Here is an 18,753-nt window from a genome sequence, read left to right as displayed (position 1 = left end):
CCTACTTCTGCTCCTACGTCTTATGGTCTAACACAGGAGGCCATTTGGCCCAGTATCCTTGTGCTGTCTCTTTTAAAGAGCTATCTAATGAATCCCATTCCCTGCTCCTTTCCCATATTCCTGTGAATTTCTGCTTTTCAAGGGTTTATCCAAATTCCTTTTGAAAGTTATTATTTGATCTTAACCCTCTGTGCTGGAATGAGAACAATTCGGGGTCAGTTATGGCTGTATAAACAGTTTTACCGATTATGTTGAAATGGTAAGTTGTTGTTTGGTGATGTGTTTCTACATGAGGAATGTGTGAGCCTCAAGTCAGGATCATGGATAGTGAGAGGGACAACCTGGAACTCTTGATCCTGTCCAATGTCTCATCTCACAAAACGAACCCTGAGAAAGGCTTCTTTGTAACTGATGCTTCAGACTGACTCTCAGCTCCACGTTTCTGGGTTGCTTTGTAGTGTGATCCCTGCTGTAACAAACACAAATTTCCCTCCTCTAATCTGGGGGAAATTTTGATACCTTAGTCTGGCCTTCAGGTTACACCAGTTCTGACCCACACCATCATAAACCCCTCACATTCAAACTGCACAAACACCTGTCTCTCAGCCCTTTCCCCAGGCTTCAGAACTAACAGCGGGGCCTCCTTATCTCTTGTGATCAGAGACATCTCCAATTATACCATCCCTCTGGAACATCATACTCCCAAACCAGTTCATGTTATTGGGGTTCAGGGAGGCTTCCTGTACCTATTATTACTGGGGTTCAGGGTGAGTTCCTGTACCCGTTATTACTGGGGTTCAAGGTGGGTTCCTGTACCTATTATTACTGGGGTTCAGGGTGAGTTCCTGTACCTGTTATTACTGGGATTCAGGGTGGGTTTCTTACCTGTTATTACTGGGATTCAGGGTGGGTTCCTGTACCCGTTATTACTGGGGTTCAGGGTGGGTTCCTGTACCCGTTATTACTGGGGTTCAGGGTGGGTTCCTGTACCCGTTATTACTGGGGTTCAGGGTGGGTTCCTGTACCCGTTATTACTGGGGTTCAGGGTGGGTTTCTGTACCTGTTATTACTAGGGATCAGGATTGGTTTCTGTACCCGTTGTTACTGGGGATCAGGATGGGTTTCTGTACCCGTTATTACTGGGGATCAGGATGGGTTTCTGTACCCGTTATTACTGGGGATCAGGATGGGTTTCTGTACCCATTAGTTGAAGTCAACACCAGTTTAGATTCCCTGTGTTGCACCAATTCTCCCAACTCCATTTGCGACCTGGACCTCCGAGTCTGCTCTCTCTGGAGATGAATTGATATAAAGTAAATACCTATTTCTTTGTAATTTTAGTCCTGATGTAGCTGGGTGCTGGGCTCCTGCAGACCGAGCCATGTTCCTGGGAGAAAGAGAGAGGGAGCGGATTATTAATCTCTCATACACTCTCGCGACTGAAGCTTCGCAGCGCAGCAGAGTCCTGACAGGTAAAATACACAGAACACATGGCCAAATCCACTGGGCTCTGATAACCAGTATGTAACCCCATCACTACTGACCCCCAAAATCCATCTGTTGCTGGGAGCACTAGTGATTAAGATGCTCAGTTCACAACCCAACAACATTCACTCAATCTTTGAGTTTTTCCATTGTTGATAAAAATTCATTGGAATTCTGAAGCACACATCTCGAAATCAGAATGAGGGGAATATCTGGTAACTGGTTTAGTTTGGACATTTACAGACAGCCAATCCCTGTGCTGAAACAAAACAAAAGTCACCTGATTGTCATTTGTTGTTATGCAAATACTGATATGATAATTGATTATGCTCAAGCAAATAATGTATAAAAGCACCATTCTTGAATTTCATCTCCCTACAGCTTCAGAGATGGATCAAGGGGCGAGCCTGTGGTTACTGCTCCCAGGGGTTAATCACGCTCCATTTTCCACAATAATTCCAACCTTTCCTCATTCTTGTTCATATCAATGAAATAGTGGCCCAAATTCTCTTCTCAATCATCATCCATTAATGCTGTACCCCATTGATTCTATCTGGCTTTTGGCAAGGAACTGCCCAATTATAAATAACAGGCACACCCACCAGAAAGTGAGACCAGGTGCCAGAATATTTCTGGTCTACATCTCAACATAAGGTACAGCACAGGGTTAGATATAAAGCTCCCTATACACTGTCCCCATCAAACACTCCCAGGGCAGATAGAGCATGGGGTTAGATTCAGAGTGAAGCTCCCTCTCCACTGTCTCCATCAAACAGTCCCAGAGAATCACAGATACCAGTCTTCAGCCAATTCGATTCACTGTGTGTGATACTAAACAATGGCTGAAGACACTGGATGCTGCAAAGGCTATGGGCCCTGACAATATTCCGGCAATAGTACTGAAGATTTGTGCTCCAGAACTTGCTGCGCTTCTAGCCAAGCTGTTCTTGTACAGCTACAACACTGGCATCTAACTGGCTATGTGGAAAATTGCCTAGGAATGTTCTGTACACAAAAAGCAGGACAAATCCAACCAGGACAATTACCACACCATCAGTCTACTCTCGATCATCAGTAATGTGATGGAAAGAGTGATCAACAGTGCTATCAAACGGCACTTGCTTAGAAATAACCTGCTCACTGACGCTCAGTTTGTGTTCTGCCAGGGCCACTCAGCTCCTGACCCCATTACAGCCTTTGTTCGAACATGGACGAAAGAGCTAAACTACAGAGGTGAGGTGAGAGTGACTGCCCTTGACATCAAGGCAGCATTTGACTGAGTGTGGCATCAAGGAGCCCTAGAAAAACTGGAGTCAATGGGAATCAGGGGGAAAACTCTCCATTGGTTAAAGTCATACCTAACACAAAGGAAGATGGTTGTGGTTGTTGGAGGTCAGTCATCTCAGTCCCAGGATATCACTGCAGGAGTTCCTCAGGGTAGTGTCCTCAGCCCGACCATCTTCAGCTGATTCAGCAATGACCTACCTTCCATCATAAGGTCAGAAATGAGGACGTTCGCTGACGATTGCACAATGTTCAGCACCATTCGTGACTCCTCAAGTACTGAAGCAGTCCATGTCCAAATGCAGCTAGACTTGTGCTGACAAGTGGCAAGTAACATTCGTGCCACACGTGTCGGGCAATGACATTCTCCAACAAGAGAGAATCTAACCATCGGCGGAGAAGAAAAGAGTTGACGTTTCGAGTCCTCATGACCCTTCGACAGAACTTGAGTTCGAGTCCAGGAAAGAGCTGAAATATAAGCTGGTTTAAGGTGTGTGTGGGGGGCGGAGAGATAGAGAGACAGAGAGGTGGAGGGGGTTGGTGTGGTTGTAGCGACAAACAAGCAGTGATAGAAGCAGATCATCAAAAGATGTCAACAACAATAGTACAATAGAACACATAGGTGTTAAAGTTAAAGTTGGTGATATTATCTAAACGAATGTGCTAATTAAGAATGGATGGTAGGGCACTCAAGGTATAGCTCTAGTGGGTTTTTTTTTTTATATATTTTATACAATGGAAATAGGTGGGGAAAGGAAAATCTTTATAATTTATTGGGAAAAAAAAAAAAGAAGGGGGTAACAGAAAGGGGGTGGGGATGGGGGAGGGGACTCACGACCTAAAGTTGTTGAATTCAATATTCAGTCCGGAAGGCTGTAAAGTCCCTAGTCGGAAGATGAGGTGTTGTTCCTCCAGTTTGCGTTGGGCTTCACTGGAACAATGCAGCAAGCCAAGGACAGACATGTGGGCAAGAGAGCAGGGTGGAGTGTTAAAATGGCAAGCGACAGGGAGGTTTGGGTCATTCTTGCGGACAGACCGCAGGTGTTCTGCAAAGCGGTCGCCCAGTTTACGTTTGGTCTCTCCAATGTAGAGGAGACCACATTGGGAGCAACGAATGCAGTAGACTAAGTTGGGGGAAATGCAAGTGAAATGCTGCTTCACTTGAAAGGAGTGTTTGGGTCCTTGGACGGTGAGGAGAGAGGAAGTGAAGGGGCAGGTGTTGCATCTTTTGCGTGGGCAAGGGGTTGTGCCATAGGAGGGGGTTGAGGAGTAGGGGGTGGTGGAGGAGTGGACCAGGGTGTCCCTGAGGGAGCGATCCCTACGGAATGCCGATAAGGGGGGTGAAGGGAAGATGTGTTTGGTAGTGGCATCATGCTGGAGTTGGCGGAAATGGCGGAGGATGATCCTTTGAATGCGGAGGCTGGTGGGGTGATAAGTGAGGACAAGGGGGACCCTATCATGTTTCTGGGAGGGAGGAGAAGGAGTGAGGGCGGATGCGCGGGAGATGGGCCGGACACGGTTGAGGGCCCTGTCAACGACCGTGGGTGGAAAACCTCGGTTAAGGAAGAAGGAGGACATGTCAGAGGAACTGTTTTTGAATGTAGCATCATCGGAACAGATGCGACGGAGGCGAAGGAACTGAGAGAATGGGATGGAGTCCTTACAGGAAGTGGGGTGTGAGGAGCTGTAGTCGAGATAGCTGTGGGTGTCGGTGGGTTTGTAATGGATATTGGTGGACAGTCTATCACCAGAGATTGAGACAGAGAGGTCAAGGAAGGGAAGGGAAGTGTCAGAGATGGACCACGTGAAAATGATGGAGGGGTGGAGATTGGAAGCAAAATTAATAAATTTTTCCAAGTCCTGACCGAGGTTTTCCACCCACGGTCGTTGACAGGGCCCTCAACCGTGTCCGGCCCATCTCCCGCGCATCCGCCCTCACTCCTTCTCCTCCCTCCCAGAAACATGATAGGGTCCCCCTTGTCCTCACTTATCACCCCACCAGCCTCCGCATTCAAAGGATCATCCTCCGCCATTTCCGCCAACTCCAGCATGATGCCACTACCAAACACATCTTCCCTTCACCCCCCTTATCGGCATTCCGTAGGGATCGCTCCCTCAGGGACACCCTGGTCCACTCCTCCACCACCCCCTACTCCTCAACCCCCTCCTATGGCACAACCCCTTGCCCACGCAAAAGATGCAACACCTGCCCCTTCACTTCCTCTCTCCTCACCGTCCAAGGACCCAAACACTCCTTTCAAGTGAAGCAGCATTTCACTTGCATTTCCCCCAACTTAGTCTACTGCATTCGTTGCTCCCAATGTGGTCTCCTCTACATTGGAGAGACCAAACGTAAACTGGGCGACCGCTTTGCAGAACACCTGCGGTCTGTCCGCAAGAATGACCCAAACCTCCCTGTCGCTTGCCATTTTAACACTCCACCCTGCTCTCTTGCCCACATGTCTGTCCTTGGCTTGCTGCATTGTTCCAGTGAAGCCCAACGCAAACTGGAGGAACAACACCTCATCTTCCGACTAGGGACTTTACAGCCTTCCGGACTGAATATTGAATTCAACAACTTTAGGTCGTGAGTCCCCTCCCCCATCCCCACCCCCTTTCTGTTACCCCCTTCTTTTTTTTTTTCCCAATAAATTATAAAGATTTTCCTTTCCCCACCTATTTCCATTGTATAAAATATATAAAAAAAAAACCCACTAGAGCTATACCTTGAGTGCCCTACCATCCATTCTTAATTAGCACATTCGTTTAGATAATATCACCAACTTTAACTTTAACACCTATGTGTTCTATTGTACTATTGTTGTTGACATCTTTTGATGATCTGCTTCTATCACTGCTTGTTTGTCGCTACAACCACACCAACCCCCTCCACCTCTCTGTCTCTCTATCTCTCCGCCCCCCACACACACCTTAAACCAGCTTATATTTCAGCTCTTTCCTGGACTCGAACTCAAGTTCTGTCGAAGGGTCATGAGGACTCGAAACGTCAACTCTTTTCTTCTCCGCCGATGCTGCCAGACCTGCTGAGTTTTTCCAGGTAATTCTGTTTTTGTTTTGGATTTCCAGCATCCGCAGTTTTTTTGTTTTTAGAATCTAACCATCGCCCTTTGACATTAAATGGCACTACTATTGCTGAATCCCCCATTATCAACATCCTGGGAGTTACCATTGACCAGAAATTGAACTGGACTAGCCAAATAAAATAAGAGCAGGTCAGGGGCTAGGAATCCTGCAGCGAGTAACTCACCTCCTGACTCCCATAAACCTGTCCATCATCTACAAGGCACAATTCAGGAGTGTGATGGAATACTCTACACTTGCCTGGATGAGTGCAGCTCCAACAACACTCAAGAATCTCAACACCAACAAGGACAAAGCAGCCCACTTGATTGGCACCCCATCCACAAAAATTCACTCCCCCCACCAGCGACGAACAGTGGTAGCAGTGTGTACCATCTACAAGATGCACTGCAGGAATTCACCAAGGCTCCTTCGACAGCACCTTCCAAACCAACAACCACTACCATCTAGAAGGACAAGGGCAACAGATAGATGGGAACACCACCACCTGGAAGTTCCCCTCCAAGTCACTCACCATCCTGACTTGGAAATATATCACCGTTTCTTCACTGTCGCTGGGTCAAAATCCTGGAACTCCCTCCCTAACAGCATTGTGGGTGTACCTACACCACATGGACTACAGCGGTTCAAGAAGGCAGCTCACCACCACTTTCTCAAGGGGCAATTAGGGATGGGCAATAAATGCCGGCCTAGCCAGTGACGCCTCCACCCCATCGATGAATAAAAAAAAAATACTGGGCACTGAGTTCAGGCTCTAGTAATTTGTGACTGGCACCAGAATAAGATAGAATCATAGAACGTTTACGAGAAAGATAAAGGCCATTCAGCTCACCCTGTCTGTGCCAGCTCTCTGCAACTCACCAAGTGCCAGTCCCCTGCCTTTTCACTGCAGCAATGCAAAATAAACGTGAAAGCTTCGAGTTAGACCCCAAATGTTCTTCAGAGCAGGAAAACCGTCATCCTTGTCCTGTCCAAGCTCCACATGGTTCCAGTCTAGCACTGATTTTCTCTGAAATGTTCTGGCAGGTCAGTCAGTTTACGTGGAATGTTAGATGTGAGGTTTTATGTCAAATGTTTGTTTATAGTTCATTGAATCCGAAATCAAACAATGTAAAATGTGATGACTGATTTTCGTATTCTACCTTCCTTTTAGCTAAAGCTTTAGCTGAATTCCAGAAACAGGAAGAGGAGATGGGCAGTCAGAGTGCCCAGAACAACATAGACTCTCATCCCAAACTGCAGAAAAATGGAGTCGCCTTCAATTTAGGACACCACAAAGAAGCAACCAATACAAACGTAGAATACCATCAAAAATCAGCCAATCCCAGATCAGGGCACCAAGAAGGGACAGCAAATCCCAGATCAGGGCACCAAGAAGGGACAGCCAATCCCAGATCAGGGCACCAAGAAGGGACAGCCAATCCCAGATCAGGGCACCAAGAAGGGACAGCCAATCCCAGATCAGGGCACCAAGAAGGGACAGCCAATCCCAGATCAGAGCACCAAAAATGGACAGCCAATCCCAGATCAGGGCACCAAGAAGGGACAGCCAATCCCAGATCAGGGCACCAAGAAGGGACAACCAATCCCAGGTCAGGGCACCAAGAAGGGACAGTCAATCCCAGATCAGGGATTAACCAAATTAACCAAGGGGAAAGAACCAAGCAATATTCAACAAAGGAAAACAGCCCCACCAATCCAAGTTTAACACTGGAGATCGAACCAGCCAATCGCAAATTGGGAGAGCAGAAGAGCTCCAGCAATCTGGATTTGCCACAAGAGTTAGAGGGAGTCAGTCTGAGTTCAACAGGAAGAGCCCTCAGTAACATTAGTTTAATTATGGTGGAAGGTTACACCAATGTCAGCCTGGGCCAGGAGTAGCTGACTGACTGACTGGGGAGGGTCTAACAAACACGCCAGACTGTGTTTAAAAATGGAACAGAACATGAGATCATTGCTCACCGTTGCCCCTGACACCAAGAGACTCTTCGAATCACCAGCACGAAGGTGGATTATTCGTTTTAGACCTGAATCCAATGACAAATTCCGTCAAAGCAACGTTTTGACGACATGATACACAAGTCAGCGTGATCCGAAATCATCGACTTCACTCACTCGCTGTTGATGGTTTAATGTCAGCGAAGTAGGAAGAACAAGAGACCACTCAACCTGGATCTCATAGACCCAGACATCGCAACATCATTAACAATCACTTTCTAATGTTACATATTGGTGACAGGGTTAATCCAGTCTCGGGGGGGGGGGGGGGGTAAGTGTGGTAAGGAGTTCATTGTAAAATAGGACAGTAAAATAGCGCTGTTACAGAGAAGGGGGAGGAATTTCGAAACAACAGTTTGTCAATTCACATAATTGGCTTCTGGTACCAGGAAATTCCGTTCTTCAGTGTCGGTGAATTGGAAGTATTATCAGGTTCACTGCTCCACTGGGGTTGCCACATCCTCCTCCCGCTGCACTGTGTAGACATTGACCTGTCAACTTCTGTGCTGCCTAGGTTTGTGGTGGTTACAAGCCTGTAGCCTGTCCATCCCCTATTCCCCCCCTCCCCCCCACCCCAGTGTCCCTCAGCCTTCCCCTCCTCCCACCCCAGTATCCCTCAGCCTTTCCCCTCCCCCCCACCCCAGTATCCCTCAGCCATTCCCCTCCCCCCACCCCAGTATCCCTCAGCCTTTCCCCTGTGGTCCCTGGGCCCTCCATGCAAAACTACCCAAATTCAGAACTAATTTTCACTATACTTAATAAATTGCACTAAACTGAAATTTAAGAGGTAATCAGTATATATATATATATACATATAACATATATCATTAGTAATTAACAAGAAGCAGGGAATGAGCTAGATTAAAAACAGAGTTAACATTTCAAGTCAATAATCTTTCTTCAGTACTGGAAACAGTAAACATTTTAAGCAAATACTGAGGCAGGGACGGGGAGGGAAGAACAAAAGGGAAGGTCATTGATAGGGTGGAGGGTAGAGAGATTAAAGGACAAAGGGTGGTAGAAAAATGGTGGTAGAAAAAAAGGAGGTAGTAATGGAACAAGTAAAGAAACAAAAGGTGTGTCTAGAGGAGGTGTAAATTGTTGAATAGAAATTTACCAGCAGCTGCTGTCCAGGATAGCGGGAGCCATGGTTATGGTTTGAAGTTGGTAAACATAATGTTGAGTCTGGAAGGCTGTAAAGTGCCTAATCAAAGGGTGTGATAATATTCCTGCATGCGGTTTGATTGTGATGCTAAGGTTGGAGAATCCAAATGGAGCTGAACTGCAGCAGCAATTTTTAAGATTTATTTTTCTTGGAATATGGGCATTTCTGGTAAGGCCAGCATTGATTACCCATCCCTTTTGCCCTTGAGAAACCAGCAATAGTGAAGAAACAGTGATCTATTTCCAAGCCAGTGGGGAACTTGTAGGTGGCAGTGTTCCCATGCATCTGTGCCCTTATTCTTCTAGGTGATTGATGTTGCGAGTTTGGAAGGTGCTGTCAAAGGAACCGTGATGAGTTGCTGCATCCTGTTGATGGTACACACACAAGGAGGGTCTTAAAAATATCTGGTGGTGGAGTTGGTATTTGTAGAAATGTTTTTGCTTCAGATCATTGGTTAGTGTGCATCACCTGACAAGATTCTTTAACATATTGGACATTAATTTACAAGGTGATTGACAGGCGGAGGAGATTATTGACAGACAGGGGAAGTGATTGACAGGCAGAGGAGGTGATTGACAGGCAAATGAGGTGATTGACAGGGAGAGGAGGTGATTGACAGGCAGAGAAAGTGGACAGAAACATTTTGTTCTTAGGGCAGTTGGTGAGTGAGAGAGTCAGGCTGGTTGGAAATAGTGTTTTGGATAAGTTGAGTCTTAGTTTAAGGGGGTTGAGCAGGATGGCAATGAGGGGTTTGACAAAATTGATCAGCAGATGTGTTGTGGTTACTGCAGGGAAACTGTCAAGTAATTCCACAGAGCAGTACTTCTAAAAAATACTTGGGCTCGTTTTAACAAAGCAGTCATTTTTCTGTTCGGATTAGAGGTTAACATTATGGTTTGTGTTCGGTGTTATGGGTTAGAGATATGCCACTATCCCATCACACTTGGTAAATATGAGAGAATTTATACTACTGCTTGTCATGCAGTTGGTTTTGGACACACCAGCTGTGCCATTGTATATTTTTTTCCTGACTGTCCTTGGGCACCCCATTCCCTGGAGGAGGAGTGAGGCAGGTAGCAGGTGGCCAGTCTTCTTGTGGTGTTCAATCCAGTCATGCAGCCCATAGAACCTCCTCTTCTTGTTGGGATGCATCAGGCCTCTGTTCCCCTTCACAAACTCCACACAGGGAATGACAGAAATGTAGAATGGACTCCACTTTCAGTGCTGGAGGGGAAACCCTATATACTGTGATGGATGGGAACCTGGGCTGTTTCTGGATGAAGGAGCTCAGACAGTCACTCCGATCTATCTTTTGTCATATTGAGAACAGCAAGATTGAGAACTTGATACGAGAAAAGTGCATTGATATGTGATTTGAAAGCTCATCATATGATAATATATTGTACTAAAAGTGTCCCCTGCCATTGCTGAAAATGCATTTTATGCTTTCTATGTTTGAGCTGATGGAAATTAGAACCTTTCTGAATGCAATTAAATCCTTATAAAAGTGAAATTATCAAATTGTTTACCACCACTGAACCAATCTAAACTTATTGAGAGTCACTTACTTTTACTGAGTCTTGTGTTTATTAACTTTTTTCTTGGGATGAGAGAGGCTTTGAAACTGCTCTAGTTTTTGCCTATCCCCAGTTTCTAAATAGGTAGTTGTTGGCGTGATTCAGGTACTGCTGCTGTCCTTAGGCTTTTGTTCCAGGCTAAGGGGAAATGGCTGGACTTTCTCCTGTTCAAAATGGTCAACACTTAACTGGAATGTTGCCTGTCACTTATCAGCACAAGTATGGATGTTATTCAAGTCCCACAATAGGCTGCCATGACTGCTTAAATATCAGGCCTTGTAAATGGAACTGAACACCAAAATCTGACAAAGAAACCCAGCCTTTATCGTTGCTCCAGTCCCTTTGAGTTGCTCTTGACAGAAAGAGGTTCACATACAATAACCCTGAAGTATGGTGCTTCTTTCCTTTTTTACACACAATAGGATCCCACAAATAGCAATGAGGTATTGACTAGTTAAGCTATTCTTTGGTGATCTTGGTTGAGGGGAAAGTATTTACCAGAACTCCCTATCAGCTTTCACACTACAATTCAATGATCTCTGCTGGAAAGCACCTGTGAACATCTGTAAGGGAATTGGTAAATACTTAAAGTGGAAAAATGTGCAGAGCTTTGGGGGGAAAAGCAGCGTAGAGGGACTAATTATTGGTTAGCACTTTCAACCAGCTTTCACAGGGGTAATGGGCTGACTGGCCTTCTTTTGTGCTGTATTATTCCATGATTCATTGATTAGGTTCAACGGTAATTGTCTTGGTCAAACAGTACAGATAGCAACCATCGAGGCTCAAACATGAAGAATGACCATTTGGGCAAAGTGCCAACTGTGTCTCAGTGCTCAAAGAACTGGACCTCAATATTAGTCTGAAAGCTGTCTTTTTTTTAAAACAAATTAGTATCAAGCAACCTAGCATTCCTGCTACCCACAAGGTGTTGCATTCTACCCACCAACATACACCACAGGAAAATGACAGGCATTCATACCACAACAGTCACTGGTTGACCAACACAGGAGCCAATAGATTTTAGAATCATTCTGAACATTTTAATGAGTGTTTTCAATAAAATATACCCGTCAGACAAAAAGTTCTCATTAACATTTTACACCACTTAAGAAAGACCTACATTTGTATAGCCACCCATCCGAGTAATGCTGAACCAATCCTGGACTAAAATCAGTTCCTATATCTTCTTTGTGCCTGAGACGAATTTACCTTCTACAATTTACAGGTTTGTTTTGAGACCTCCCACTACCTTTTCTCCAAATATAAACAGGTCAAAATCAGCAAGCATGGGCACAATACCATTGAACTTCAAACAAAGTCTCAAGATCATGAATTGTTCCCCCACAGATTAACAGGTTTGTGGAACAGACTTTGTGAAGCAGTTAAAGGTGAATGAATTAACTCGGTTAAATGAAAGCTGCACAAATATTTGGGATTGAATATTAGAAGGAGAAACTAATGATCAAATATCTAGTGATGTGGAGTGTCTGTTGGCATTTCAAAGGGCAATTAAGAGTCAACCACAATGGCCCAGATCTTCTGACGAGCGGCAATCATCATTGGATTGATGCTCCACTCAATAATCCCACCAACTCTACACTGCTCCACATTTCTTCTGGGGCCTTCCGAGCCCAGATTTTCCTGAAATGCGGAGCTCAATGTCCCTCAGAGAGCTCCATCGAAGCGCAGTAAAGTTGGGAGGGTAGGACAGGACATGCCCCCTCTTTATGGCACCAGCTGCCCTATGGTAGGTTTAACTATCCAGCTTGAATGTCAGTGAATAGGTGGGGGGGGGGGGTGGGTACAGTGGGTCAGGTGAGTAAGTGGTTAAGCAGCAAGGGTGGGTGAGGTGGTAATTGGATCTGGGGGTAGTCAGGTGAACGGGGTGGGGGTGATCGGGTCAGGAGGGTAGTTGGGCTGGGTCAGGTTGGGGTAGCCGGGGTAGGTCGGGGGAGTAATGGGGGTGGTCAGTTGTGTAGTTATCTAGATGGTTGACTAGGCTTTAATCTGGCTAACATTTCCTGGGTAACTATTCCAGTAAATGCGTCAGAACTGTCCAAAGTCTGTGACTCTAACTCAGAGTCGGAGATTTTGTGCAGAGTCCTGGAGAGCAAGGGAATTGCCTATTGGAAGTTGAAACTTCCCGGACAATTCCCATGGAGGTCCACAGGGTCCTGATACGCATCTCAGTCATATGTCCGGTCTCTGACGATTTGGAGACTGGAAGATTTGGGCCATTGTTGTGGGTCTGGAGTCACTTACAGGCCAGACCCAGTGAGGATGGCAGATTTCCTTTCCATAAAGGACATTAAACTCCTCCAACATGGTTAAATTATCAGACTGCTTTCTGACTTTCAATATTGAATGAGCAGCAATCTCCTCCAACTAAATATTGGGAAGACTGAAGCCATTGTTTTTGGTTCCCACTCCAAACTCGGTTGCCTGGCTACCAACTCCATTCCTCTTCTGACAATAGTGTGGGATTAAGTCAGTCCATTCACATTTGATCCCAATTTGAGCTTCCAACCTCATATTCGCACCATCACTAGGGCTGCTTACTTCCACCTCCATATCATCGCCTTTTGATTCTGTCTCAGCTTTTCTGCTCCTGAAGCCAATCATTCATGCCTTGTTACCTCTAGACTGGACTATTCCAACATTCAGGTAAAAGCAAAATACTGCACAAGCTGGAAAGCTGAAATAAAAACAGAAAATGGTGGGAAAACGCAGCAAGTCTGGCAGCATCTATGGAGAAAGAAACAGAGTTAACCTTTCCAGTCTGCATGACTCTTCAGATGTTCTGAAGAAGTCATGTATGGACTTGAAGCCTTAACTCTCTTTCTTTCTCCACAGGTACTGCCAGACCTGCTGTGTTTTTCCACCATTTTCTGCTTTTATTTTCTATTCTAACACTCCCCTGATTGGTCTACCACATTTTAACCTCTAAGCTTTGAGGTCATTTAAAACCCTGCTGCTTAACTCACAGCAAGTTCTGCTCCACCATGAATGAAGTGAATGGTTTGTTTCTGGGCTGGAACATTCAGCAAAATAAAGGAATTTTGTAAATTGAAAACTGGGACACAGAAAGCATAGAAAGGATATAAGGCAAGAATGCTGAAAGGTTGCAGCAACTGGTTAATGTTTGCAGGATTTCCAGATGTTGGTGCGTGAATGGCAGCTGCGCATTTCAGAATTTGAAGAGTCTGCAACAGAAACTGATCCCAGGCGGAATATCCAGGGTTTAAGTCCTGATGATTCATTAATTTGGATTTGCAAAACACAAGTGTCGTTAGTTATTTCTGCTGACAGTACACTCAGTCTCTCCTTGCTCTATAAAGGACTGAGAACTGCACTCGATTCAGGGACAATCATTCTAAAGCAGCTTCAATGGCCACAAAGTGGGGAATCTGTGGTGCCGGCAGAATCTGCCACGATTTCATGGTGGCTCTAGAAACCCTTCCTGCTGAGGACCATCAGGTACAGTGAGGGGGGGGGGGGCAGGGGGTGGGGTGCGGTGGGGGGGTGGGGGTGGGGGGGGTGCAGAAAGATAGAGAGAGAGAGGGGGAGGGATGGGAAGAGAGATTAGGATGCAGAGAGTGTGGGGGAGGGGGAGAGAGAGAGGACAGAGGGATGGAGAAAAAGAGAGGATAGGAGAGAGTGTGCGAGGGATAGGGGAACTGAAGGAGGAGTAGTGAGAGAAGGACAGAAAGATGTCGATAGACAGAAAATGAGGGACAAACAAGCAAAGAGGGAGAGGAAAAAGGGTGAGAGGAGGGAGGGATGTAAGGAGGCAGGGAGAGTGAGGAAGGAGGGAGGGATGGAATGAGATGGAGGGGGGAATGGAGAGAGGTGGGGAGGGATGGAGAGGGGCAGGGGGAGTGAGAAAGGAGAGGGCGGGGGAGATAGGGGGACTAAGGATGAAGGAGGGAGGGATGGAATGAGATGGTAAGAGAGGGATGGAGGGAGACAGGGGTGAGTGAGGAAGGAGGGAGGGATGGATGGAGAGAGCTAGAGATGGAGTGATGGAGGGAGGCAGAGGGAGTGATGAAGGAGGGAGGGATAGATGGACAAGGGCAGCAGATAGATGGCAACACCAACCCCTGGAAGTTCCCCTCCAAGTCACTCACCAAACTGACTTGGAAATATATCACCATTCCTTCACTGTCGCTGGGTCAAAATCCTGGAACTCCCTCCCTAATAGCGCTGTGGGTGTATCTACACCACATGGACTGCAGCGGTTCAAGAAGGCAGCTCACCACCACCTTCTCGAGGGTAATTAGGGATGGGCAATAAATGCTGGCCCAGCCAGCGACACCCACATGCCGTGAATGAATAAAAAAAAGGGTGGCATGGGGAGTGATGAAGGAGGGAGGCAGGAGAAGAGTTCCAGTTTTCCTGCAGTGGGACTGTTTTGGGCTCGGGATATTTCTTGCTGAGGTGAATGTGGATATTAAGTGACAGGAGCCACTCTCACTGTTGTTGCTGCCACAGTCTTGGCGAGAGATTAACCCTGACCAGAGGACAGATTTTGTGCAAGGGTTTAGAACTGGGATGGATAATTCACCAGCCCAGACCTGCCCCATTTTCCAGGGCTCCGCTGAGCCTGAATAGGCAGGATCAGAAGGCAGTCTCTGGGAGGCTGGAGGATGTGCCCGGTTCCAGGCAAAGGCAGTGAGCCGATGACCCCACTTCACCCCACTCCCGTCCTGACGGCACTGAGAGAGCCAGTCACATTCCACTGTGATGCCCCTCATGGCCAAAGTGCCACCACCACTCACTTTCAAGACTCAGGATGGATGTCGGGCTGGCAGCTCCTATGGAGGGGGTGGAGGTTGAGTTCTTGTCTCTTTTCTCAGGCAGTTGCTGTGGCCTCTCGGGACTCATCGCGAGCCCGCGACTTCGCAAAACGACATCAAATCCCCAAATCGTACGGTTCATATGAGGAGCTGGCAACGGATCCCAGTGTAGGTGAGCATTCCCATCGCACAGGTTCAGGGGGCACAGGGTTGAGATACATGTCTGTCTCTACCCATGTGTGTGTTTATTTGTTTGTTTGTCTGCCTGTGCCTGTCTGCATGTGTCTGCCTGTGCCTGTCTGCATGTGTCCACCTGTGCCCAGCACAGGAAGATCCCAGAAAAATCTGAAACCTGAGACAAATGGATGTCACAATGTGGAGCTGGGGAAGACAGTGTGTGACACTAACATTGTGTCAGTAACCAGTATTAGCCTGTGACAGTAACAGTGTGACAGTAAGTCTGTGATAGTAACAGACTGATAGTAATAAGTAATACTGTGACAGTAACTGTGTTATAGCAATAGATTGTGACAATAACCATATGACTGTAACAATCTGATAGTAATCAGTTATAGAGTGTGACAATAACTGTGACTAATAGTGTGTATAGTGTGTGACAGTAACAATATATTCCTCGTTTGGCAGACATTGTCTACGTGGGAATCATTAATCCTGAGCACCTGAGGGTGGCTCTGCTCATGCTAAGGGCTGGGAGGAACGTTCTCTGTGAGAAGCCCATGGCCATGAATCTGCGGGAGGTCCAACAACTGGTCAGTGCAGCAAGAGACAGCGACCTGTTCCTCATGGAGGTGAGTTCATTCCCTTTAACAAATGTTTTTCAAACTTGTAACTGAAGAGAACACAAACCGAGGGAGAGCTGGAAAAATATAATTTCCGAATTTGGCCAGTGCCAGTGTCAGACACTTTGAGCTCAGGTACACGGAGTCAGATACAGAGTAAAACTCCAGCTACACTGTCCCCTTCAAACACTCCCAGGACAGGCACAGCACAGGGTTAGATACAGAGTAAAGCTCCCTCTACACTGCCTCCATCAAACACTCCCAGGACAGGTACAGCATGGGGTTAGATAGAGTAAAGCTCCCTTCACACTGTCCCCATAAAACACTCCCAGGACAGGTGCTCACATCCCTTGGTTTTCCTGAGACAAAAAAATTCTATCGCAGCCTTAAATATATTCAATGATGGAGCTTCCACTATTTTCAGGGGTAGGAAATTCCAAAGATTCAGAACCCTTTTGAGTGAAGAAATTTCTCATCTGAGCCGATTCTGAGAATGTCAGGCTTTAGGAGTGAGCCTCTCTCTGTTGCCTGACTTTGAGTTTTGTGTTGACAGGGTTTATGGACCCGTTTTTTCCCCGTCTCTAATGCCATCCGTGGTCTACTGAACCAAAACGACGTGGGGGAGATCAAAATGGTTAAAGCTGAGTTTGGGACATGCATGCTGGAAACTCCACGCCTGGTGGAGAAGGAGTTGGGTGGAGGAGTGCTGCTCGACATTGGCTGTTACTGTCTACAGTTCGTCTGTATGGTGTTCAGTGGTGAGAAGCCCGAGTCTGTTCAAGCCACAGGATTCCTGACAGAGAAAGGCAAGTGTGAAATTAACCATCTGGAGACAAGTAATACCCACCTAAAGCCTAAAAATCTCTTTAGCCTCTTCATTCCAAAATGCTGAGTCTTTGTTTTGCACCCACTGAGCTATACTGTTCATGTTGATTGCTGATGTGGTACTGAGTGAGCGATACCGTCCATCTCCACTCTGTGCTTCCAGCTGACGGAAGGGTTCCTGACCAGGTCCTTTCTCATTTCTCCATTACATCTCCACAGGTGTTGATGAAGCAGTGACCATTGTACTGAAGTACTCCAGAAAACGTATGGCCCTGGTAACTGTAACCATGGCACTACAGCTTGCTAATCAAGCAACCATCAGTGGGACAAAAGGGACAATCATGGTAATCTTCACTTAGTCACATGAGTGTGTGTGTGTGTGTGTAGACCATGTGGTGTGCTTTTACTGATGGAACCTGTGGTATAATTACCCAACAATGTGGAGCTACAGTTCCTGCTTTATATCCTCCTCTCCAGGACAAGGACTCCCAGCGAATACCAGTATTTCTTTTCCCCACCAATGAACCTCACATCCAGTGGTGCTCAGTCCCATTGAGCAGTTGCATAGGCACCCATACTCCAGTAATTCCACATTCTTCATGTGATCCCATAGAGTATTGCAGGTTATATAGCACAGGTGAGATGCCTCTCTTCACTCTGTGGTTAGCCACTGGCAGTTTGTGGAGTTACTGGATATTGATTCCCAGACCAATGCTGAGGGTGGAGGGTGGAGTGTGGGAGGGGTGGTGGGTGCTGAAATACATGTTCCAATCTGCAGAATGTTTTGATTGTTTTCTATTGTGACACGTGCTTTCCCAAGATTCCAGGTTGTATGTGGTGCCCCACAAGTCTGGTGGTAAACGGGAAAGCCCAGGAGTTCCCACTGCCAGCTCCATCTCAACCCCTCAACTTCATGAACAGTACAGGCCTTCGGTACGAAGCTGAGGAAGTGCGGCAGTGTCTTCAGAAAGGTAACTGCCCTCCTGTAATACATGGCCCCACTAGATAGGCCAGCAGGCCACAATAACCCTACCTCCTTATTAATGCTTTCCAGCCAGGGTGGAGGGGAGGGAGGGGTTCACCTAATACTTACCAAAGACAGAGTTTTGAGGGAGACAGGGTTGTGGAACAAGGTGAAATGGGCCTTTATTGTCACAGCTCTGACCTACCAGATCAGGGGGTGAATCTTGCCTACATGGCACAGTTACTGACCTGTGTCCCACCTGATTGGAAAATTAAGATACCGCACACTGGAATTGTGTTTTGGAGGTTTTAGCTGGAGTCAGCTGCCCCTGGGTCTCAGGAAAGAGTCTAATGTTTTTTTAACCTGTTGCATTTTAATTACAGGGCTGAAGGAATGCCCCAAGCTGCCATGGGCCGAGAGTGAGCTGATAATGAGCATTTTGGATGAGGCGCGAAGGCAGGTGGGGGTGGTATACGACCAAGACACAGCCTGAGGCAAGAGGGGCTTCAGATATTCTCGGAATCATAGGAAAACGCTGCCAGATTCTCCCACCACTGATGATAGTGAAATGACAGCACTGCTTGGCCCTCGTCTGCCATTGCTACACAGACTCCTGCAAGCCAACTGGTGAAATACACCTACATTAAATTGAATCACTGAGCCCTGTATGCCACAGTGTCAGTTACTCTGAGCTGGGACAGAACTGTAATTGTCACTGCCCAAAGCCTTGTAAGATTGAAATGGGGAAGAGAGGAAC

General features: G+C 46.6%; 2 protein-coding genes across 4 annotated transcripts in view; both read left to right on the top strand.

Moving 5' to 3' along the window:
- Positions 1–8,105, top strand: part of LOC121271549 (pleckstrin homology domain-containing family A member 4-like) — a 75,409-nt gene extending 67,304 nt beyond the window's left edge. For 2 of the 3 annotated variants that reach the window (XM_041177545.1, XM_041177546.1), the window contains exons 22-23: positions 1,342–1,472; positions 7,025–8,105. In XM_041177545.1, the coding sequence (XP_041033479.1) occupies positions 1,342–1,472; positions 7,025–7,752 (859 nt within the window). In that variant the 3' untranslated portion in view covers positions 7,753–8,105. The remainder of the gene's footprint in view (positions 1–1,341; positions 1,473–7,024) is intronic. The other variant, XM_041177547.1, reaches the window with a different exon arrangement.
- Positions 8,106–13,998: 5,893 nt separating this feature from the next.
- LOC121271592 (trans-1,2-dihydrobenzene-1,2-diol dehydrogenase-like) lies at positions 13,999–18,489 on the top strand. Its single transcript, XM_041177626.1, has 7 exons — positions 13,999–14,088; positions 15,468–15,579; positions 16,053–16,216; positions 16,761–17,013; positions 17,252–17,376; positions 17,853–18,003; positions 18,380–18,489. Exons 1-7 carry the CDS (start codon positions 13,999–14,001, stop codon positions 18,487–18,489), a joined length of 1,005 nt encoding a protein of 334 aa, XP_041033560.1.
- Positions 18,490–18,753: the final 264 nt, after the last annotated feature.

The sequence above is a fragment of the Carcharodon carcharias genome, chromosome 31, assembly GCF_017639515.1.
Source record: "Carcharodon carcharias isolate sCarCar2 chromosome 31, sCarCar2.pri, whole genome shotgun sequence".
NCBI lineage: Eukaryota > Metazoa > Chordata > Chondrichthyes > Lamniformes > Lamnidae > Carcharodon > Carcharodon carcharias.
This window is presented reverse-complemented; position numbering and strand designations above follow the sequence as displayed.